We start from the raw sequence: 22,879 nt of genomic DNA, 5'->3' as shown, positions 1-22,879 counted from the left end.
GGTTCGAGTTATGTATAGAACAAAAAAATCAATTATTACCTGAAAGTATCCAAAAGTTGTTTAAAATGAGAGGTAAGTATGATTTGACAGGAATTTGCAAAAATTAAAAAAAAAAACAATCGATGAGGGCCAATGTAAACAATCATTGTACAATCAGTCAAATGTGTGAATTTATGGAACAGCTTAGTACCTTTTTAAAAAATGTTTAAAAACAATTTACTGAACAAATCTTCGGACTGCAGAAATATTTAAGTTGTGTTGTTTTCAACTGTGGTATTTGAGTAATTGCCTTTTTTATGTGTGGGTGTGGGTGTGTATGTAATGTAAATACTGTATACAGACATAGCAGCATAAATCACAAAACCTAGTAACCATGACTATGAATAATAACATGACATTACAACATTGATACTGTCATATAAATAAACAATCAATTGTAATTAAACACATAGTACAGAAAAGTAACCAAAACACCCATATTTCATTACTGTAACAATTATAAACATAGAAAATCACAATAGATTCGCACTGAAATCTGATTACCTTTTAATTAGATTATTGATTACCTTATAACTGCATAGCATGCAGCGCTATAGTGTTACCATAGCAACCACACCAGCTTGACTCCGTTTATATAGCTAGACTGGAATGAATTACGCCATCAGCTACAAAAGTGGTTCAAAAACAAAGGAAAACATCTCCATACCTGGTAATATATATATATATATATATGTATGTGTGTATACAAAGCTGGGGCGCCCTGGTGGTCCAGTGGTTAAGGCTCTCCTCGCCTCCCGCCACGACGCGCGATAGACTGTCAAAACCTCAACGATGAAACCGAGAAATACGCTCACAAAAAAGCTAATAATCTGAAGTAAAAGTCATCAGTATGGTTTTGCTCCCCTGACAGAAAGCAGAAAACGGAGGCAATTAACATGACGTAGAAGGACCGTAAATACAGCGGGTTGTTAAGCTTCTTCAACTAGCTTAACAACGAAGTTAGCTCTCTACCGTTAGCCCAAACGTTAACTCAACCGTTGGCTGAGATTAGCCCAATTTCTTCAAATGTAATTTCATCAAAAACTGTTGTTAGCGATCTTAAATATTGGCAGGATTTACACAGACTGTAACTGGTGTAGCATAGAACAAAATACAACCATTAGATCACGATAGTATCACAAAATGCATTAGAAAAAAAGTTTATCAGGGAGTTTCAGTTGATGCGGCCTACCTGCCAGTTAGAAAATGTTTGACCCCTGTGCACGCGCGCACACACACACAGGTAGAAGATGCAGTCCCGCATTTAAAATTTTACACAAGTGACAGTATTTGATATGATTTTATAAGTATTTTCTGTATCAAAAAGTGTAAGTTCTCCTATATTAAATTATTGATACATTAACATATAAACAGGATTCTAATACTGGTCCATGTAAAGCTAATTTTAAGTACCTAAAAGTTTTGCTTAAGTAAATGCTTTTTACGAACCATACAATTTCCTGCAACATTTCATGCAAATCTTATATCTTCTCACTTAACTGTCATGGAAAAAGAGATCCTAAAATGTAAATGTTTGGTAAAATGTGGCAAAAGTGCTTATTCAGGTTTCATTTTTTCCCCGTCTGGATCAATAACCCCTCTGGCTTGTCTCTTCCTTCGATCCAAAAGATTTAAAAACAGCACTCCTGTAAATGATATAAAAAACCCACACACAAAATATGAAAAGAACACAGTAACTGCTTAAATTTTGTTTTATTGATCAATGATTAGTGCTTGGTTTGACTGGCCCACAGCATCATTAAATCACACAACCATGTCCCCAATTTATCACACAGACATACAAACACATACAAAGGATGGTATTTTTATTCTGCCATTTAAGCCCTGAGTGTTAACATTGATTCAGGCCACTTAAAAACAGGGTCATTTGACACTTGGTGTAGATAGGACGAATGTCACAAGATCTTAGAAAAAGAGAGCAAAACTTTCAAAACAGCAATCTGAGGTATTAAAGGAATGTTAGGCATTAAAAAAATTGCACATTTTGATTTACGTGTGGCGGCAGGTATCTCATTTGTGTTTGGACGGTTTAACAATTTGTGTTGGGACAGAGTCTAGAGACCGTAGTCTTTTTTTTTTTTTTATACTGAAAGTATCTGCTTAGAGACTATCAGACAGGATGTAGTTGGTTGCCATGGCGACGATGGGGGCTCCTGTTGGCACGCCAGGGAAAGGACCACTGGACCCAGCGATGTCGACGTGGGAGTACGGCAGAGGTGCGTCAGAATCCACGCCATGCTGTGTCAGAAAATGAACAATACAGATCAATCACTGCACTTCTACCACCATATATTTTTCCACCATATATAGATAAATAATCTTCTGCGTGCACCTTGTGGAGCCCTGAGGCCATGATGAGGAACGCTGCAGGGGCCTGATGTCCTCGAGGAGTAGCAGAGGACGGCAGGTTGTTAGACTGGAGAATATCCTCGTACTCAGATTTACCCTTGTGGAAATCGTAGTCCTCTCGTCTGATACTGGACACTTCGAACACATCACCCAAAACCTCTCCAGCTGCACGACACAAGACAAAGAATGTGTGTTAGGTAGTGACGGAGGAAAAGCTTATTTCAAAAGATGTATTTGTATGAAAGGATTAAATCCACGATGAAACAGAGGCTACATTTACATGTGCAGAGTAGTGTGATTAAAGCCAATACTGCATTTATGCCGTTTACATGCAAAGGTGACAACTCCCTTTAATAATCCCGTTTACATGCGTTATATAGTTAGTTTGATTATCTAGAGAGAGTTATGATGTTGAGTAGCTTTGTTTACTTCCTGTTCTCATGCTTTATTACTTTTAAGTCAATAATGAACACATGAGAGCTCTGGTTAACCTGACTGGCTTTTTATTCTTTACATCATCACGTATAACTATGAATACATCACAGAAATGTTGATTCTTCTCTGTTTTGCTTTCCATTATCACGTTTGTCAACACTACATCATATGTATGTAGCGCTACATCACCAGGTGCACATGCGCACAGTTATCAGAGTTTCAATAATTCGACTCATGCTCTGACTGACCCCTAATAATGCAAGTATGATCAGAGTAATCCACATATCTTACTATGATTATGCTTCCTTGACTAGGAGCATAATCGCATTAACATAATCTCAGTATGGTGTTTACATGGGTTCTGCCTTACTCGCATTATAATCTAATTATTAGTGTGTATGTAAACGTAGCCAGTGATAAGACTTAAGTGGTCTCACAGCAGACAATGATTAAATTAGAAAAACTGACCACAGCTCTGCTTTCAAAGCCTGTGGCAATTCAACAAGTGTGTCATGTGTTCAAAAGTGACGTAAAGAAACCTTGTTTGTGCTCGTTACTTGATTTTTGAAGCCAACCATCAGTACCTCTTAAAAAGGTAGATACTGTATTGAGCTTTACATCACTAGTTCAGTTTCCAAATAAGCCTGTAAAGAATTAGGACTGCAAGAAATATTTATTTTCATTATCAGCAAATCATTTTTAATTAATAACTCTGTTAAAAAAAAAAACAAACAGTTTTTTCTAGAGCTTACAAGTGGACTTCATGACCTTCATCAGTGAATGGAGTTTGCTCAGTTGTCATTAAGATGGCTCAGGCGACCCATATAGGACCTCCTGTTATATGTGACTGAAGTGATGACAACTGAGATAACTCCATTCACTGATGAAGCCTGTCACATGTGATTGAAAGCTAGTAAGTGGACCTTGAATTAAAGTTATTTTGTAATGCTACTATTCCAAAAAAGGTCCAAAATGAACTTCCCCAAATTTATCCATATTATAGTCTCACCTTTCTGCCACTGAGCAGCATTTCCAGAGCGATGGGCTGGTCCGTTATCCATGATGATCTACAGAAAGAGATTCAAAACTGAGCTCGTTGCATTTTTAATGTTTAAACTTCCAACATGTCTCAGTGAGTCTTAAATATTTCAGCAGTACTCACAGAGTAGTTGGGTCCCATGGCTCTGATGGCGTGGCCCGTCAGAGTAGCAATGGTAAACAACTGAGGTGAAATCTCACGTACTGCCTGCAGAGTTCAGAGGAAAGGTCACAATGAGAAGGAAGAGAGGTGTAAAATAAAAATTAAAAAAAAGTAAGAATGTACAAGTGAATCAAGAATTCATTAAAACAGGATGATCTGACCTTTTCCTTCATCTCACACAGCAGGTCGACCATCACCATGCGTCCCTCGGCATCAGTGTTTCCCACTCTCACTCTGCGACCCGCACGAGAAACCACAAGTTCATCGGCCACGTAGCAGTCTGAGAAAACACATATACACACCTGAGAGAGGGAGCGGCGACACTGACGAATTGATTCCTTGGAAACAGGAACATGAATAATGCAAAACAAAATGTGGATGACACTGACCTGCACCCACGCTGTTCCTCACCATGGCCATCGAGCCGTAAACCTTCAGATGTTTTGGCCTCAGCTTGGCTAAGATCTAGACCGTAAGAGGGAGATTTAGTATGTTGTAAACACGTCTCCATGTGAGCATTTCTATCGCTAAGTAAGGTGTACTAAGAACATAAACAACATGACTCAGCAACGTCCAGTTCGTGTTGATTCCAAGCAAACCCAAATCAAGAGATTAGTTTCTTAATCTCCTTGTGGATTTATCATTCAGGTGCACAGGTCGTCACTCACCTGGAAGAAACCGGCGACAGCAGCAGCTCCACACTTGTCTCGGTGCATCCCGGCCATAAAACCACCAGCCTTGATGTCTGCTCCACCAGTATCGTAGGTGATGCCCTGGAAACACCACATGAGGACCAACCTCCATTTATTAAGATGTCACACACAGATACAGTTTCTACAAATGTTTTAACCACATGAACCTCAATTTTACTCTTACATCTCTCCCTAAATGGCTTCAAAGTTAAATATATTTTAAAAAAATCATGTGTGAGATGTTAAATTGGGTGAATATGTAATCCAATCCGACACTGTTTGAAGGCTACAGCATTACAATCATTATATAATTCACTGTAGATTTTGTGAATCATTTAACAGCACCTCCTTCCTCCTTGATATTCAGGTATTCAGGTGTCTTTGGAAACTTTTGGCTGTAATTTTACAGCTTAAAAAAAAAAAAAGAAGCATAAAATCTGTGTTAATTGTTGATCCTAGTCTAAGCTTCCCTTTCAACTTTAAAATGCTATAAAAAACAACAACATTCTGATCCAAAAGTCCAACATTTAGCTCATTATTTCATTATTATATTATTTTTTCTGTCTCACCATAACCTGGTTGTGTGTGACCACATCACTGTCAGTTTAATCATCTATGCTGCATACTGGAGGTTACTGGTGAAGTTTGGTGAACAATAAATCGACCTTTTGGAGCTTTTAGAATATTGTTTTGCTAACTTGTTTTGTTTTGAGCGATACCTTGATATTCATTACGGGATTAACTTTTCCTTTAAGGTTTTTGCAGTCCGAGTAAAGAGGTCTGAAAGTTCTCACTCACCTTGCCCACCAGCATGAGCGTCTTCTGGACTGGTCCTTCTCCACAGTACTGCAGCTTGATGACTCTGGCCTGGTGACGAGATATACCTGTATTAAGAGGAAACAAGTGTCTTTTTAAAATCTACTTATAGCCTTCTGTGTCCTGTGTAAGAAAGACACAGGACCATGTTAATAATTGGTGATAACAATTAAATTAAATAAGATGTTGTCATACTGTTGGCACAGCGGTTGACTGCAGCCAGACAGGGATACTCCTTCTCCAGAATCCTCACGTCGCTCAACACCTCTACCTACAGGTTAATAAGAAACACAGACAGTTTGAGGCCTCAGTCAGTCAGCTTTACAATCCAAAATCAAAACATGTAACTGTCATTAAAAACCTGAACAAGCACAACATTGGTGTAGACTGTGTTTGTAATTCTTTATGAGGAAATTGCTTTCTGCATATGCCTGATTATTTGGAGAAATGCAAGACGACTCTAGGAAAAATGTCAGATGATATGATAACATCTTTCTATTACCTTCACAGGGCTGTCTTTGAAGAGTTCCTGGACATAATCAGCCACACGAGGAGCAGCCATACGCTCAGGGTCCGAGCCACCGATATCACGGCACGCCAGTCTGTGGAGGGCAGAGGCAGAGGACTGCTGGTGAGTGAGTGAACAACAACACGACATGAGAAATCTCGGCAGGGAATGAGGTGATATATCGGACCCACCTCCCACTCTCCAGAGCATCAGCCAGTTCCACCAGTCTCTTTCCCTGGGCCTCCTGTGCCGCCCAGAGTCCCAGGACGCACGCCTTGAAGTTGGTGGGTTTTACGTTCCCCTCTCTCACTTCCAGGGGCTTTTGGGGGAAACCGATTAGAATAATAGTTAATTGCAGCCCTATATAAAACCCTTCCTGCCTAGTGTCTTTTAAACTGCATACACCCAGTATGTAACGCAGGCTTTTTATTACAAAAAAAAAAAAAAAAAAGAATTGTAATTAAGACAAGATAAATATCATCATTATTTTTGACTTAACAAGCTCCCTCCAGAACCAAAGACGTCATTTTACATGTTTTTACAGGCTGTTGAGTAATTCTCATGACTAGTAAACTCAAAAATCGATGACATTCCCCTTTAAAAAACTGTTGTTCAGTTCTAGTCAGATCACCCTTGATGCATTTTTGTGCCAAGTGCTATTCCCCACAAAAGTGTTTTTTTCTCACCATGTAGAGAGCATGAAGGGCTCCGAGTGCAGCCACCAAGGTGCTGTTGTTATAGTCCTTGTGTGGAGGGCAGACCAGGAGGGGGCGCTGCATGCCTGCTTTCAAGGCCCTGAAAGGACAGTCAAGATGAGAAACACGAACATAAACCAGTAGACATAAATGAGAAAAGAAAACAAAAAAACAAAAACAGCTACAATCAAGTAACGGACCGCTTGATGCCGTTGACGGCTGCATCACTGAAGTTTCTGACATCATCATAGTCACGGTTTACTGGGCCGGTGGAAGCAAACACCAGGCGGTTACCAGGGAGACCAGGGACCTTCAGGACCACCACCTCCTCCCCCAGACCGCTGTCCACCTAGAAGAAGAGCAGATAGAGAAATGAAGCGTACACACCTAAGTACACCTCTCATCAATTACCTGAAAACAAGGAGGCTCCACCTGGTGGTCGGAGGTGTAAACAAATAAATATATACATATAACTAAAAACGGCTCCTACAGTAACATCCTACTACAAAGATGCATCATGTTATATCACCTCCCAATGGACATTATACATTGAACTGGTTCTGACCCTGTCCTAGTTTTATTTGAATGATTTGTATAGATCTGAGAAAGTGAACCTATCCAGTGATCCATAACAGAAAAGCCAAGATGAGAGGAATGTTTGAAAAAAATCAAACACGATTTTGTGAGTATAAATGTTTCTTTGACGTTTCTCTATCCTGTTAATTGTCTTATGATGCCCTTTCTTAAACACTGACTAGAGGCATTAAAGAGAAATTATGCCACTTCAGGTGTTATATCATGATTTTCAACACCATCAAGTTAAGTTTGAATGTTAAGACTTGATGGGGTCTGAATGTACTCCTTGTAGGGGAACAGAGACTTACAGAGCTGTAATCCTGCAGAGGAGCTTTCAGACAGTCAAGCTCGGAGGGCAGCTCCTCATGGCTGTGAGCCACCAGGACGATGCCATCAAAGCTGAGAGAGAGAGAGAAGACAAATACCATCATCTGACACAGCTGTCTGTCAGGATGCAAAGATCAAAAAAACTTGCAGCTGAATAGGAAGTGGAGCTTTTCTCCCGATACTCACTTCTGGTTCCTGAGGTCGGCAGTCCATTCAATGGGCTGAACGCTGGAGAGACAAACACAAAGTTATTTACTGCTCGGGTAAGCAAAGTCAATATTGACTGATAGGGTGAAGCAAATATCTCAGACAATAATGCAGGTTAATGATAACAGAGTGGGTCACAGTGTAAAAAACCTGCAAGACCTTTGAGTTATTTAAAAGGACTAGTTCACACTTTTTCAAGTCTGTCTTAAAACAACAGTCAGGTGCCCAAATGAACATAATGCCATAATCATTCCTCCTGTACATACTGACCATTAGAAGATCCCTTCATAATGTAGTTGTACAATGAAAGTAATGGGGGACAAAATCCACAGTCCTCCTGTACAAGCATGTTTTTAATAGTTCATCTGAAGCTAGTAGATAACTTTCAACATTACAGTCTTTTTAGTGCCAAAGTCCCTCTTTTCTTCTTTCTTTTTATTTTATTTGATAGGGATAATGCAATTTAACATAGTTCCGATACAGAGCATGACACTGATGTACTGCACAGAGTTTATAGCTATTGCTAATTTTCAACTCTTGTCCCTAGCTGGGCTTTACATATACAGTGTAATTAAAATATACAGCTTTCATCATATCTGTTAGTGCAACCACAGTGCACTACAGATATGAGAGTACAATAAAATATACATACTGAATTATATTGATTGTGATGTACAGTTTGAAAAAAAAAAAAAATTAACAATACAATAACCTAAAAATGGGTACAGCTCTGGTTTGCTTTTAGCCAGCACTAAAAGATTTTACATCTGAAATTAATTTGACTTCAGTTGGTAATGTGTTCCAGAGTTGACAGTCCTGTATGGAGAAGGCTGATTGTCCAAATTTAGATCTACGATATGGTATTTTACAATTGCCATTCACCATGCTCCTTGTTACTCTGGTACTGTCTTGTCTTTTGTTCATATAATTCCACCGCAGCTCAACAGGGAAACATTGTCTGAGGAAACGCAAAGCAATGTGTCTTTTTAGCAATTTGATGCTAAAAAGACTGTAAATGTGTCAGATATCCACTTGATATGACTAACTCAGACTGCTGAAGCCTCAGATAAACTTGAGATCAACTTTGAAATGAAAACATTTTTGCACAGAATGACTGTTTGGACACACTGTGGATCTTGGCCACCATCTCTAACATTTAAAGTGCATTTGAAGGGCATCCTTTAATAGCCAGTATTAAGACTTTGGATCAAGACTTTGAACCTAATGTGAACTTTATGGAGAGCAATCAGCGCTGTCTGCAAAGGATAACAATGTTGTGTAACTGTAGTCAGGCTTTACACTGATTAGTTAGACATTTCTGGCATCATGTTGCATTTGGGAAAGAGGAAAGGGAAGTTCAATGACAATGAAAGAGAAACCTCAGCAAAAATGACTGACTGACTCCAGAAATGAGGAAACTTCTGTTGAAACATGAGAAGAGCATATTTTTTCCCACTTTGGGCCGTGAATGCACCACCATAGCACAGATGTATTAATAACTAAAATAAACCTGTTGACTAATAGATAATATGATACAACCGCGGGGAAGAAATCTGATTGTAAATTATCCTAGCAACCCTCTCTTTGTGTATCTTTGTGTTAACTCAATGCACAAAGCGCCTGAAAGCTGCACGTTAGAAAACCGTTGACGTCAAACAAAAAGCACGCGCATGAGATTTAAGAAAAACAACAGCCGTTAATCTCACCTGGTGCACATTTTAGTCCTCCTTCTCCGGTGTCTTCAGGGTGAAAGAGACAGCTGACAGCCGGTGACAGCGGGTCCTTCCCTTCACTCTTCTCCGGTTGGTCACATGATTCCTTAAATTGAACTCGTGCTGCCTTCGCGGGCTTCTCGTTACCCGTAATTACGAACACCCAAATGGCGAAACACTACTTTTCATTGATTTAAAGACTTATTGGCTTATTAAAAACTCAAACTGACACATTAATGAATTGACTTTAGCTTCTGTTGATGTCATAGTCTCTATTGTGCATCAAATGTGTGTTTGATCGATAAAATTCATATTTTAGGCTTGTTAGGTCGTTCATGTACGTGAAGTTGCTAGGTTCCCACGGCACTGGAAGACGCGTTTGAAGCTTCCAGCTGGGAATTGTAGTTTCTAAAACGGATTAAAAACGTAAAATACAGCATTAAAGAGATTATATGAGTATTGTAGTGTTTGTTGTTTTGTAGAATATAATAAGAATCACGGCTACACTTTGTAGTTTGCGTTGGTTGAGTAATTTGTCTCGCTTTAAACACGACAGATCTCATGGACTACAAACGCTAACCGGAAGTAGTTAGAAGTGGTGTTTTCGGTACAGAATCAGAGGTGAGTATTAACAAGAGGGAGTACAAAGGGCAAGAAAAGTAACTGTCCTGGTTATGCAGTGGGATGTTATAGTGTCCCAGTCTTCTTGAAATGCCATTTTGTCCAAGATAAAAGTGATATTTGCAAAGCTACAGCTCGAGCTTCAGGTAGGCTAAGTTACTACTGAGGCTATTCATGCAGGGTTGTTGTGTTCTTATCATGGGTATGATTTACAGCCCTATTATCATGTGACAACAGGCAATGATAATTGTTCGTTAGCAGACGAGCTGAAGCAATTTGCACTTGGCCAATATTGGCAGCAAATAATATACCTGTTCACACACTGCTCATATTGTTCTCACATGCTCTCTGGAGTTTGAATACTGAGTCAGAAAAGTTGACAGATTTCCAAATTGTTACGCCTGAGGGCAAACAAGTTTGTACAGAAGGACAAGTTCACAGTTTTTCAAGTCAGCTGGGATTAATGCAAGAAAAGATTTGTGAGCCTGAAAAGTTGTCCAGGAGGGAATGTGTACAATTTATGAAATTATTATATTAATTTAAAACTGCTCTATGCCTGAAATCAGACATGGTGCCTGAGAATTTTAACCCCTGAAGTCTGTCTTAAAATAATAGTCAGGTGCCCAAATGAACATTAAAACAGGGTTATATTGCTGTAATCATTCCTCCTGTTCATACTGACTATTAAAAGATCCCTTCATAATGCACTTACAATGTAACTGATGGGGGACAAAATCCACAGTCCTTCTGTGCAAAAATGGATTTAAAAGTTTATCTGAAACTAATATGAAGCTTCAGCCGTCCAAATGAGTCAAATCAAGTAGGTATCTTTCAACATTACAGTCTTTAGTAACAGGGAAACACAAAGAGGGAATTTGATGCTTAAAAGTCTGTAAATGTGCAGATATCCACTTGATATGACTGCTGAAGCCTCATATAAGCTTCAAATAAACTTTTAAATACATTTTTGCACAAAATGACTGTGTGAACACACTGTGGATCTTGGCCACCATCTCTTACATTTAAAGTGCATTTGAAGGGCATCTTTTAATAGCCAGTATTAAGACTTTGGATCAAGACTTTGAACCTAATGTGAACTTTATGGAGAGCAATCAATGCGTGGATTGTGGCCTCCATCACTAACATTGAAAGCACATTTGAAGGGGATCTTTTAATAGCCAGTATGAACCGGAGGAATGATTACAGCAAGGAACACATATTTCAGTGCTCATATGGGCACCTAAGTGTTGTTTTAAGACCGATTTGAAAAGTTTTGAACCTGTCCTTTAACATCCTAGAATAGTCATTAACAAGTTTATTGCATTAGATGCAAATTTGTCAGCTACGTTTGTCAAGAGGAAGTCCAGTGTGGCACACAAAGACACGGAAAGGTTGTGTAATTTCACAGCAGGGCTAGTGTTGAAATAATTAGTCAGTTAATCAATTAACAGAATATTATTACTTGTTCTCTGGTGCCATCATCTTGAATCTACTTTTTTCAGTTGTATATTATTGTAAATGCATGAATATCTTTGGGTTTTGAACTGTTAGTTCAAAACAAGTAAAATGAAGATTGTCACTTTCTCTGGTTAACATGAACATGTATTTAAAAAAATAATCATCTAAATCTCATTTGCAGTTTGTCTAATTCTCTCTCTGCTCGTCTGTCATCTGTTTCCTCTCTCTCCTCCTCACAGCGCTTTCACTTCTTTTGTTCTCAACAGATGAGACATCCTCTTCACTCCTTGTGCGTCCTCAGGAGTTTCTTCTCTCACAGAACAGCAGCAAACCCTCAGAGGCGAGGCGTGTGCGGAGCAGCGATGCGCCTGGTGCAGTTTAATCGCCATGGTGACGGAGGAGGCATCAGAGTGGGAGTGGAGCAAGGCGAGGGGCTCGGCGTGGTGGATCTGAAGGCGTTTGACCCCTCCATGCCCTCGACTATGAGGGAGCTGCTGGAGCTGGGAGACAAAGGTCTGGAGTGTGCACAGAGGTATCAGACACAGTTTGAGTCACTGTTATCACTTTAACCATTTCTTTGCCTCATTTGTTTGACTCATTAGTTTCAAAACCAGAATCATCTTCTTCTTATATGATACTTATCAGTCATCTTCCTCAGTTTTTTTCCTTTCTCATCTTCTTCATAAATTATTTTGATAGTAGCAACTTCTTCCAAAAGTCTTTTAAATTGATCTAATTCCAACATCAACATCACTTACTCACTAAACTTCTTTCTAGTGATGATTTTCTTTCTAAATGGAAATCAGAACCATAATCTTTTTATAAAACATCAATTTCATCCTACAGAACATTATCACCATCTTCTAGTGCCTCCTATAACATCAACTTCTTTCCAAGTCATCATCATCATTCCTCCTTCCTCTTCTTCCTCAGAGCGCTGTCGTCCGGTCAGTGTGTGGTGGAGCGTTCAGACATCAGGCTGCTGTCTCCCGTGTTGGCCCCGGAGAAGGTGGTGTGTGTGGGTATGAACTACCGCGACCACTGCCTGGAGCAGAACGCCCCGATCCCCAAAGAACCGATCATCTTCAGCAAGTTCCCCAGCGCCATCACGGGACCGTACGATGACATTGTTCTGCCCTCAGAGAGCCAGGTGAGAGACTCAACCCCGAGAAAAATGTCAGTTAGTCTAGATTTGAGTGTCAAAAACCTGAAACTACATCTGTAGTCTCACCTGTCTTTTAAATACTTTAGATTTATTGAATTTAAGCCAAAAATATACAAACAAAGTAAAAGTTGTATTTTCATGATTGTGACAGGTCTATTGTATTTTTCAGTATCCTCTTTTAAACTCTAAACTTTTCTGTAATCACAGGTGAGAGTCAGGATCCTAAAAAGAAAACACCTTAAAAACTTGTTACATGAATGAAAACAGTATCCACAGGAGGAGATGAGTGCCTGCCTAGAGGACTTCAAATGTCTTTGAATGACAACATAATTCAAGTAATTTCCACAAATAAGTGAATTTGCATCAAATCACTTCACATCCACTGGCGGATTTTTTGTGTACTTTTTTTTTTCCAGGTATAATATAGAAATAGTGCAACAAGACACGATTCAGGTGCTGCAGATGTCGGAAATGCTTTGTGATATCTTATCTTGCTGCTTATCATGCTGTGTCCCAATGCCCTACTACATACTAATTATATACTGTATGTACAACTAATGTTTATGGTATGCTATATTTGCAGCAAGTATACAATAAATCAACATACTTTACTTGTATACTAACAGTAAATAATACATGTGCTGTTGGAATGTGATCGTCGATTGAATTTCACAGACATTTGTTTTCCAAGAACTTTCTGGAGCTGTTTCACCACCATTAATAATGTATTTTTAATTTTTTACACCTGTGATTAACGCCTCCACTTCCTTTGTGTGTTGCATTATGGGACAAGAGTGTGATTCCACAGCACACTCAGATATCAAGGGGTTTTCTTTAAGTCTGCTTACTGACTGTTTTCAGTATAATTAATTTTGTCACTTGTCCATCGTGAACACACTTCATACCTAAAACCCTCAAACAATTAGAGCTGCGTCTCAGTTCCATACTGCACACTGTGTGATTTTTAACGCTGCATCTGCTTCATCTCTGTCTCTCGTTTGTTTGAAGGAGGTGGACTGGGAGGTGGAGCTGGCATTTGTTATTGGACGAAGAGGAAAACACATCAAGGTGAACCTCACAACAGCACCTGCAATCTCTATAATAACACTTTGATGCTCTAGTGAAGCATCTATCCTGACTTTCATTTCCACTCCACTTGTTGTTCAGGAGGAGGACGCTCTCTCCTACGTGGCAGGGTTCACCGTGGCCAACGACGTCAGCGCGCGTGACTGGCAGATGAAGCGCAACGGGAAGCAGTGGCTGCTGGGAAAAACGTTTGACAGCTTCTGTCCTCTCGGCCCCGCCTTAGTAACCACAGATGCTGTGCGAGGTGAGAGTGAATGAGAAAACCACAGCAAGGAGAGCGACACAGGAAGCGGAAATTACACAATTGTGTGATTTTGTAATTCAGCAGCATCACTTAAACAGCTATTCTGTGAAAAGTGCAGGCTCTTTGGCTGACGGGAGCAGCAGCGCGGCCTTAACGATATGATAAATATCAGTCAGAATGGATTTCTGAGGTAAAAACATTCTTGATGAATGTGGGTTATCATATTTATCAATCCAGTTTACATTAAATTTCAGGTTAACCTCATATTCAAAGGATATGTATCTTCAATTTATGACAACCCTCAGTGTAATAACTACATACTATTAAAAGGCTGCAATCAGTATATTTTATAATAACAATGTATCACATGACAATGTGTACTGTTGTTTTGTATCAAATTGTTGCAGAAAAAGGTACCAGAGCAAAAAACTCTCTCTTGTAAATAAAGAGGGAGTCAGAGGTCCAAGCAGCAAAGTGTTCTTTTATTGCCGGCAGAAAAAGGAGAGCAAGTAGCACTTTTACAAAGAACCAAATCGCTCCTAAGGGTTTTCTTTGGGGCATTGTTTTTATGCCCTTGGGTCGGCTTAGGTCACACCTTATCATCCACCCTCCCTAATTTTTGACCAATTATTATGTTACTTTTATCTCTGTCACTCGTTGTTGGTCAAAACTCTTCAAAACAGGTTTTGAGGTGTATGTACTGGCATATTCAATTCTACCTGATTATATCCAATTTTTATATAAGTATTGGGAATCATTTTACACCATTATTGCCAAGTTGTCTTCTGGCCTTTTATTTTTTTATAAGTTATTCTAGTCATTTTACACCCTTATTTCTTGATCTCCTCCAGAGAGTATTTTTGAAAGGTGAAGACTTTAGCAGACCAAAGCAAAGTGACATGTAATACAAACACACTCAAATTTCTCCAGTGTATGATTATGATTCTTCTACCATGCCTCTATACATACAGTGTGATTAAATATGGTTCATGAGATTATAACTACACCAATACAAATTGTATCACACTAGCCCTTATTGCTTATAAACTAATAAAATCAATCTGCATAGCTTAATATTGTCTTTAAGCACACCAATGACTTTTAATGAAAATACACCACAGTTGCTCGTAGTGATGAACCAACAGAGCTTTATAACGAGTTTCAGCTCATTGTTTATCTGTCCGGCTTCAACTTTACTGTTTTGGTTCACTCTCACCTCTCTCATAGTGTCGTGTTGAGCCACAGCAGGCAACTGTTTTAAGAGAAAAATCTCCTTAAACCCAACTGTGCAACTACCTGCTGAACTCCAGACACAGATAATGACTAGTTTGTGAACATAGTGGAGACTTTAGCAGCTAAAGAGTCAGCCATTTCCCTCAGGAGTTGGTGGAGAAGAACAGAGAACAAGATAAAAGAACAGAGATAAGAGAGTGAATATTGACTTACATTCATCAGGTGGACAGAAACAAGACTCCAAGTGAATAATAATGTTGCTCCGTAACTGCTGGAAGAGTAAAAAGTGATAAGTTCAACACATCAACTTAAAAGTTGATGATTTGACAGAACTTGTTTCCACTGCTCCCAAACGGCCACAAAAATCAGTTAATGCAGGTTTTAAGACTGATTTTCTTTTAAAAAAGTCTTCCTTTGCTTAGTCCTGTGTATTAATCTGTCTTAGTTTAGGTGTAGTAGTTATAATTTGCCATTTTCAAAGAAGAGATGTATACGTGAATTTGTTCCAACACCATCTATGTTTGACAGAAGAACATGGTGACGTGTCTCATTATGTAAATGATATTATCATTATATCAAGTTTGTCCTTTAACAGATTAGTTAAACAATACTATATGATTAATCCAAGCACTGTTAAATGCAATTTAAAGAGTTAACCGCTCTTTCTTAGTTTGTTAAAAGTATTTATTGGCTATTTTAAAGCAGCTATTGAGTGCTTGTTTGTATGTTCATTCATTTATTTACTCATTATTGTCTTTATTGAATTGTAGTTGCTCATTACTGGACGACAAGTGTCACTGTCCTTTAATTTATCTCAGTTTCTTTTAGGTTGTTTTTTTTATATGTAACTATGTCTGTACACTTCATTGAAGAGTCACTGTGTAATACAGAAAGTCTAAAATGTCAATAACGAATATTAACTGTGCTGCTTTTTTGTATCATTTCACGTCCAGATCCTCACAACCTGGGCATTCGCTGCCTGGTTAATGGAGACACAGTCCAGAGCAGCAACACTGATCAGATGATCTTCAAGACGGAGGCGCTGGTCGCCTGGGTCTCAAAGTACGTCCACTCTTTACACGCTTACTGCTCATGATGATGGTGTCTTTGCCTCACAGAGTTTTAAGTACAGATTTACATAATATATACTTTAAACTTTCCAATTTTCTGCACCTCAGTAACTTGAGCCAAGAGTGTAGAGTTTTCATTTCAGAAATTATGCAAATCAAATCGTGTCAGAAATAAATGAACAATAGGATCACGGTGCTAGCAAATGGTCCTCATTCATCATCGACTCAAAGCTGAAATTACATGCTTCAGCTGACACTTATCCACCACGGTTGGCACCTGTTTGCCCGCAAGCGCCCTGACCAAGTGGAGCATTCTCTGATCTGATTTAAAATTCTTGGACAGAAAAACCTCCCCCTCCCCCGCCTGACGTACTGGTGACAATGCCCGTGTTGCCCTGTAATGACGGCAGCTCGTGGCACCTTCCACAGGATCAGTATATACACTAGAATCATTTGGGGAAGTTCTCTATTTTTGCATGCTCTTACCTATGAATAAATACCAAGTGAATAAAAAATGTGATTAAATTGCATTACTCGTGCATGTGGATGAGAGACACTACGAGCCTTCCACAGTCAAAAGACAGTATAATAATAAAAAAATATTTTTTGATCCTACACCTCAAAGTAATTGCTACTGACTCTGGGCCTCCACTCACTGTGTTTTTTCTCCTCCTCTGTCAGGTTTGTGACATTAACTCCAGGAGATGTGTTCCTGACAGGTACCCCTCCAGGCGTGGGTGTGTTCAGGAAGCCACCCGTCTTTCTCAAGGTGATTGTCATACGTGATAATAATGAAAAAACTAGAACTAGTAGAGCTAGCTTGCACAAGTCCTCATGTCTGTAGCCACACCTCAAAACCCAGCTTTACTTTCACATTGTCCAAAATAATTAAATGGCTGCACAACATGTATTTATTCAATGGTAGAGTCACTAATATATAGTAGTACAGTGAGTGTTCAATTTAAAAGGAGTAAAGGTTTGTGTTAACAAGGTGCTTAATTGTTTTTTCTTCCAGAAAGGAGACCTGGTGGAGTGCCAAATAGACCAATTAGGCTCTATAATCAACAAAGTGGCCTGAAATCTGAGACAAACTACTGGAAACAATCTGAAACAATCTATAAAGGAAAGTCAGCTGTTGAATAAACTGCTGAATTACTGTTTTCAAAAACAGTATTATTTACTGTTTCCTGATTGATTGTGTGAAAACCATGTGATGGTGTGTAAAAAGAAAAAAAAGTGTATTTCATGACGATTTTTCCACAGTAACTATGCGGAAGGAAAATGCGGTATTTTGTACTACTTGAAACAGTAAAATAACACGAGTCAACAACTTGACCTTAGTTATTCACCAGCAGTAACAAACCCTGTCAGCTGACACCCACTCATGATACAGTATATAGTAATATATAGAAACTATGAAAGTTTCTGATTATGTTTAATATTCAGGATGATAAAATGTATACAAAACCTCTCTGCTAACTTTCAAACAGCCCCTTTCTCATAAAAAAACGAAAGCACATCTCCAGTAAAAGGGAGAATTTAATTACATTAAAAAATATGCTGTCTTCAAAATTTTGTCCTTTTCATTGCCTGAGAGAAATTCTTCATAATTACTTCAGTCTGGGATTTGATTCATGTATCTGCTCGCTTCATTTTCCTTTCTGCTGAACTCAAATTTTTTTCATTGAAAGAGATGAGCTTTAGAGAAATCTCTGCACGAAATGGAGCCGTCTATATTGTGCAGCAGTGTGATGAGGTGACGTGTTGTACCTGCTAATTATGTTTGAGTCGCTTGACAATGTGCAAAACAATTAGATTCAAAATTAGGCGTTCCTCTATATTCATTTGGCAGATGCTTTTATCCCGAGCACCTTACATTTTTTTCTTTAACACATACATGCTGAGTAATTTGGGGTTTAGTGTCTTGCTGAATGATAATTAGACACACAAACAGGAGGAGCTGAAGAGCAAACCACTAATCCTACATTTAACAGCCAACCTGCTCCACCACCTGAGTACCAGCTGCCTCCAAAAATTACATGATGGGAAATAATTTTGTGTGAATGCTTTTTTTTTTTAAAGGATTTAACAGTACACACAGTTTGGCACTGGGTGGCAGTAGAGTTTCACGGTCGATGAGAGCTGATCAGCTCTGGTTGATGCTGGACTGAGGGGGAAAACTGCTGCTCGGACTCTTGACTGTACAAACAAGCGGCTGTAAACTCCAAAATATTACGCTTGCCAGAAGAAGCTTCTGTTCACAGCGAGGCATCGATTTGTGTCTGCATCTCAAGTGTCAAAAGGTCTTTGTCGAACAGGTAGACTCTCCTGAGGTCTGACTCAGCAGAGGAACATCTACATTTAGGAGGAGAATAACCCAGAATGATGAGTGGCTCAGAAAAATCATACCTATAAGAAGAAACTGTAAGTCTTTATTCATGAAGCTCCTCAAAGTATGCATCAATATAAGGATGAAACAAGCAGACAACTTTTAACTAATCAACTTGTGAAAAACTACAAAAAAAAGCAGAACTAAAATATGTTGCTGGTTACGAGCTAAACTTCAGCAGCCTTCATTACAACATAAACACGAGCTGCACCGAACAGCATCATCTTACAGTGAGTCCTGACAGCTGATTACGGGGACCTCATAATCCTCGTCTCCTGCGGGTTTATGCTAATGCTATTACTAAAGACAAACTTAAAATCAATGTCTCATCACTGAAAAATCAAAATGCAATTAACCTAAAGGCGCCAGCGTCCTGGCTCAGCATGCACCTGAACGCGAGCTTCTCTGACACTAACAGAGGACGAGGTCAGACTGTAACATAACAAAAGCAGCGTTGAGGCCTTGAATCACGACGCTCAGTTTAACACTTTAATTATAGAGGTACTGTGAGATGAAGCGGTGCAGTTTCTTCCTGTTTTCTGACAACTGGAACAAAGGACTGACACCGAGGAGGACGCCTCCTTTCTGCTGCTCCTCCAACAGGACCTGAAGTGAACATAAAAACGGCTCTGTCAAGACCACAATGCTTTTTATTCAGTACTTTTATTTGTACATTGCCACGCTTTTCTTATCTTTAGTGGTGCGCTTTTAGCACAAGGCCAAATACGCTGAAGTAATAAAAGAGATAAAGAACAAGACCTTTCAAAACACTTCAGAAAAGAAAAACAAAGCTAAAGAAACAGATAAAACTGAGCCAGTTATTCACACAACAAGGCCTGAAGTACTGAGGTGAAATGAAAAACTTCAGCCTGTATTGTCCTTTCTTTTATTTAACAACTGCATAAATTTCCCCTCTGATTTGGCCTGTAAAAACCAAGACATCTTGACATTAGGGGGTAGAATTATTTGTCAAGTCCTGAAGACAAGCAAGATAACAACCATTTCTGACGGATAACCTTGATAAGAAAGTTAATTATTGCTTTGTGAGATCTTTGCAGATATATAGGCCAATGATGCTCTATTTTTAAAAGGCAGCGATTCCCAACCCACAGACTGACAGAAGAGACTGATGGGTGCAGAGACTGTCTACTTTACTAAGCTGAAAGGCTGAGTGGTAGATTGTGAGAGTAGGGAATGTGTGCTTTAACACTGATTCATATATTTATGGTTAAAAAGATTGCATTAAACTTGTGAGTGAACGTCCCTCTCCTCCTCCCTCCCTTTCTTGTTCTTTCTGAAGATAGAAAGAAAAAGAAAGGTGGCATTCGGCTAGGTTGCCCCTCTCCTATTCATTATTCCCTGCAGTTGTTTGCAGAGTCAGTACAGATGGAGATAAAAGAGACTAATATTCCTATCTGCAAGACAAAACATTTGTTGCCTTTCTTCTCGCACTGTAAGAAAAACAGCTTGTACAAAAAGACTTGAAAATTGCTGCAGCCTGATAATCCGTCACAATAAATATGAACCCTTTATCTGGTCTCGTCGAAGTTTCTGTTTAATCTTCGGTTCATTGTGCCAGAGTGATTTTTTTTTCCATATCAGGTCACCTTACAAGTCATAGGAAGAAATTAAAGTCTGTCACTGAGGAATCCTCAAAAACATGTTGCTTTACAATCAGTTCGAACCACCAGGGGACGAAGCGTTCAGATCCTTTACTTAAAGTCTCCTTTCAAAAATGGGCTTTTCTTCTTGTTCCTTCAGTTGGATGTTTGAGCTTTACTGTGCAGAATGATATATATGTGCAGAGTTTGACACCAAAAGGCTGTTTTCACATTAATCTGCTGTAAGTTTCTCTGTGCTCACCTTAAAAGTGAGTTTAATGTGTGTATCAAGCATGTTTTTGTGACATCACTACTAGTTTGGAGCCAATCGTGATTCAGTGTGAAGCCTCCAGTGCACAAACATTGAGAATGAAAGAAGAAGACATCTCGTCTCCAGCAATTAAACTTTTGAAATTAAACACATTTGCATATTTGTAGATTCTGGAGTCGTCAGTGAGGGAGAAGGAGTAGATGTAATTATAAGAATTTGAACTAAAAGTTTATTACAGATAATTTATACATGTTTTAAAAATCAAACTTAACTTATTTAACAAAATGGGAAAAAGTGTAAACTACATATAGGAAAAAGTAATTGGATTATATGTCCATACGACAGCAGTAATCTTCTTTAAAAGGTGAAGTCGGTCATTCTGGAGGAAGATTGTTGATATTTGAACTAAACACCCAAACAAATACACCCCTCCCTTCGTGCTCCTTCAGAGGCTCTGCCCCCCAAATTTATGGACACACATTGCCAAGACAACGACCGTAGGAGAAATATGGTGAGATCCAGACAATGCATCACCTGTAGAGACACTTCTTTTCCTCTCACACATTATCAGGAGCAGGAAAAAAAATTGTCTCATGTGAGCACAACAGTTCATCCACACGCCTCTCTGCAGCCTCCCCACTTCTCACTCGACCTGCGTTCAGCGTCTCTGTCCGCAGGAGCAGCCGTCTGACTGACAGCTGAAATTTACTGAACCAAAATAGTTTGCATGTCGACTCCACAGGAATAAATCAACTGTGTTTGTACTTATTGATTCATTGATAAGTTTAATAAGTTGAAAACACATATACAGCAAGATATTTATGTGATTTAAACAGCTGCCTGATCAGATTATGCGTCACTAAACACTTCAGAAACAGACTCGGAGCATAAAAAAAAGTGGGCGGTCTCTGTGAGAATCTCGGATTCAGTGTAGATTGACACATTTAATACAATGGAAGCGTATCTGTTCTGTGAGAAAACACTTTCTATGTGAATTGGCCACAACCTCTCTCTCTCTCTCTCCAATTCGTCAGCCCTCCCTCATATTCAACAGGTGCTGGAGACGGGAGACTGTCATGTCCTCACACAGACACCTGCTCTGATGACTCCCCCCTGTCCTGTGCTCAAGCACAAATGCCCCCTGTTGCTGATTGGCCGGAGGAGTGTTGTGTAGCTCGCTCTGAGCCGCTGTGTTTACATGATCATTTACAGAACCAGTGCTGTGTATGGACCCCGGATTTTTTGCAGCGCACACACAGAGCAGACAGCTAGCAGACTGTGAGGAGATATTCAATGAATTTAACAAAAAGTGTACTGGATTAGAATCGCTGACTCTACCTTTAAAGAGCGGAGAGTGAAATGTAAATCACTTTGCCACAGTTAGGAGACTAAGACGAAGTGTTGCCCGTTCTACATTTTTCCCGTCTACTTTTTTTACTTTCTGATTTTAAACGACTTGTGCTCTTGGTCCAATAAATTCCATTTATAGACTGACATTTCTTCCTCAAACATGATTGGATATGGCTGGCTCAAGTCAGGCTGAGTTTCTCTCTTATGGCAGCGAGATCGGTTTGGATTCCTGTTCACGCTGAGCTCAGAAATTATTGCTGAAAAACGCTGCCAGCAATTAACAATTATTAGCGATTTTAGGACTTGAGTTGAACTCGGGCTCACCTGGGATGAGACTAATGTTAGAACTGAACTTTTTGGAGTTGGACTGCGCCTAAACTTTCAGTACTGAGTCGAGCTCTAAGTCTCCGCAGACAGACAGATTTAGACACACACACACACACACACACACACACAAATAGGCTGTCACTCACCCCCAGGTCTATTAGTGTTCTAACTGCAGTGTGTGCAGCCTCCTCTGAGCAGCTTTCTGTGAGATACGGCACAAAGGCACACATGAATCAAAAGAATAGACAGATATCCAATATAGAAAAACCAGGTCGGGATAACAGAACAAAGCCATTACCAGTGGGACTGATGGAATTTTTATACTGTGTGTTATTGAGGGGTGTCATTTGGGTAGTTTCTGATTGTCTTATATGTTTTTTTTTTTTTTAAGAAGAAGAGAAGAGAGCATGTGATGTGAGAGAGGAAGCTGCTCGGCCTTTCTTCTCCGCTCTCTGCTGAATTGTTACAACACACTGAATCAGTGGG

General features: G+C 39.3%; 3 protein-coding genes and 1 long non-coding RNA gene across 27 annotated transcripts in view; 2 read left to right on the top strand and 2 right to left on the bottom strand.

Annotated features, from left to right (window-relative positions):
- Positions 1-764: 764 nt before the first annotated feature.
- On the top strand, positions 765-1,961 carry LOC122998901. Its single transcript, XR_006407537.1, has 2 exons — positions 765-892; positions 927-1,961. It is a non-coding gene; the product is annotated as an uncharacterized LOC122998901 (long non-coding RNA).
- On the bottom strand, positions 1,736-9,674 carry zgc:152830 (uncharacterized protein LOC767682 homolog). Its single transcript, XM_044375876.1, has 16 exons — positions 9,573-9,674; positions 7,846-7,887; positions 7,641-7,731; positions 6,957-7,105; positions 6,748-6,856; positions 6,253-6,380; positions 6,056-6,155; positions 5,749-5,824; positions 5,536-5,621; positions 4,714-4,818; positions 4,435-4,510; positions 4,207-4,325; positions 4,007-4,090; positions 3,854-3,911; positions 2,393-2,574; positions 1,736-2,298 (listed from the first exon to the last, which is right to left on the bottom strand). The coding sequence occupies exons 1-16, from the start codon at positions 9,581-9,583 to the stop codon at positions 2,161-2,163; spliced, it is 1,554 nt and encodes a 517-aa protein (XP_044231811.1). The 5' UTR covers positions 9,584-9,674; the 3' UTR covers positions 1,736-2,160.
- fahd2a (fumarylacetoacetate hydrolase domain containing 2A) lies at positions 7,849-17,682 on the top strand. Of its 9 annotated transcripts, none has more exons than XM_044375934.1 (9): positions 9,580-9,668; positions 10,135-10,199; positions 11,924-12,189; positions 12,591-12,807; positions 13,831-13,890; positions 13,990-14,152; positions 16,339-16,447; positions 17,137-17,224; positions 17,471-17,682. In XM_044375934.1, exons 3-9 carry the CDS (start codon positions 11,924-11,926, stop codon positions 17,531-17,533), a joined length of 966 nt encoding a protein of 321 aa, XP_044231869.1. In that variant the 5' UTR covers positions 9,580-9,668; positions 10,135-10,199; the 3' UTR covers positions 17,534-17,682. The 9 variants fall into 9 exon arrangements, with proteins under 9 accessions (XP_044231887.1, XP_044231844.1, XP_044231869.1 ...); XM_044375902.1 differs by having other exon boundaries at positions 11,897-12,189; XM_044375952.1 differs by lacking the exons at positions 9,580-9,668; positions 10,135-10,199 and adding an exon at positions 7,849-7,922.
- Positions 17,683-18,867: 1,185 nt separating this feature from the next.
- The window catches only part of gpat2 (glycerol-3-phosphate acyltransferase 2, mitochondrial), a 143,429-nt gene continuing 139,417 nt past the window's right edge, over positions 18,868-22,879 (bottom strand). For 15 of the 16 annotated variants that reach the window (XM_044375743.1, XM_044375826.1, XM_044375739.1 and 12 more), the window contains 2 exons: positions 22,540-22,595; positions 18,868-19,450 (listed from right to left, as the gene is read on the bottom strand). In XM_044375743.1, the coding sequence (XP_044231678.1) occupies positions 19,334-19,450; positions 22,540-22,595 (173 nt within the window). In that variant the 3' untranslated portion in view covers positions 18,868-19,333. The remainder of the gene's footprint in view (positions 19,451-22,539; positions 22,596-22,879) is intronic. The other variant, XM_044375849.1, reaches the window with a different exon arrangement.

Source organism: Thunnus albacares, chromosome 2 (genome assembly GCF_914725855.1).
Source record: "Thunnus albacares chromosome 2, fThuAlb1.1, whole genome shotgun sequence".
NCBI classification, from domain to species: Eukaryota; Metazoa; Chordata; class Actinopteri; order Scombriformes; family Scombridae; genus Thunnus; species Thunnus albacares.
This window is presented reverse-complemented; position numbering and strand designations above follow the sequence as displayed.

What these genes read in the sequence shown, in the direction of transcription:
- fahd2a (XM_044375952.1), top strand. Translation starts at nt 11,924, where the DNA reads ATGAGACATCCTCTTCACTCCTTGTGCGTCCTCAGGAGTTTCTTCTCT. An exon ending in GGTCTGGAGTGTGCACAGAG is followed by an intron (nt 12,190 to 12,590) that starts GTATCAGACACA and finishes CTTCTTCCTCAG; the next exon opens with AGCGCTGTCGTCCGGTCAGT. An exon ending in TTCTGCCCTCAGAGAGCCAG is followed by an intron (nt 12,808 to 13,830) that starts GTGAGAGACTCA and finishes GTTTGTTTGAAG; the next exon opens with GAGGTGGACTGGGAGGTGGA.
- zgc:152830 (XM_044375876.1), bottom strand. An exon ending in GCCGTCAACGGCATCAAGCG is followed by an intron (nt 6,857 to 6,956) that starts GTCCGTTACTTG and finishes CTGTCCTTTCAG; the next exon opens with GGCCTTGAAAGCAGGCATGC. An exon ending in TGTGTGAGATGAAGGAAAAG is followed by an intron (nt 4,091 to 4,206) that starts GTCAGATCATCC and finishes TGAACTCTGCAG; the next exon opens with GCAGTACGTGAGATTTCACC.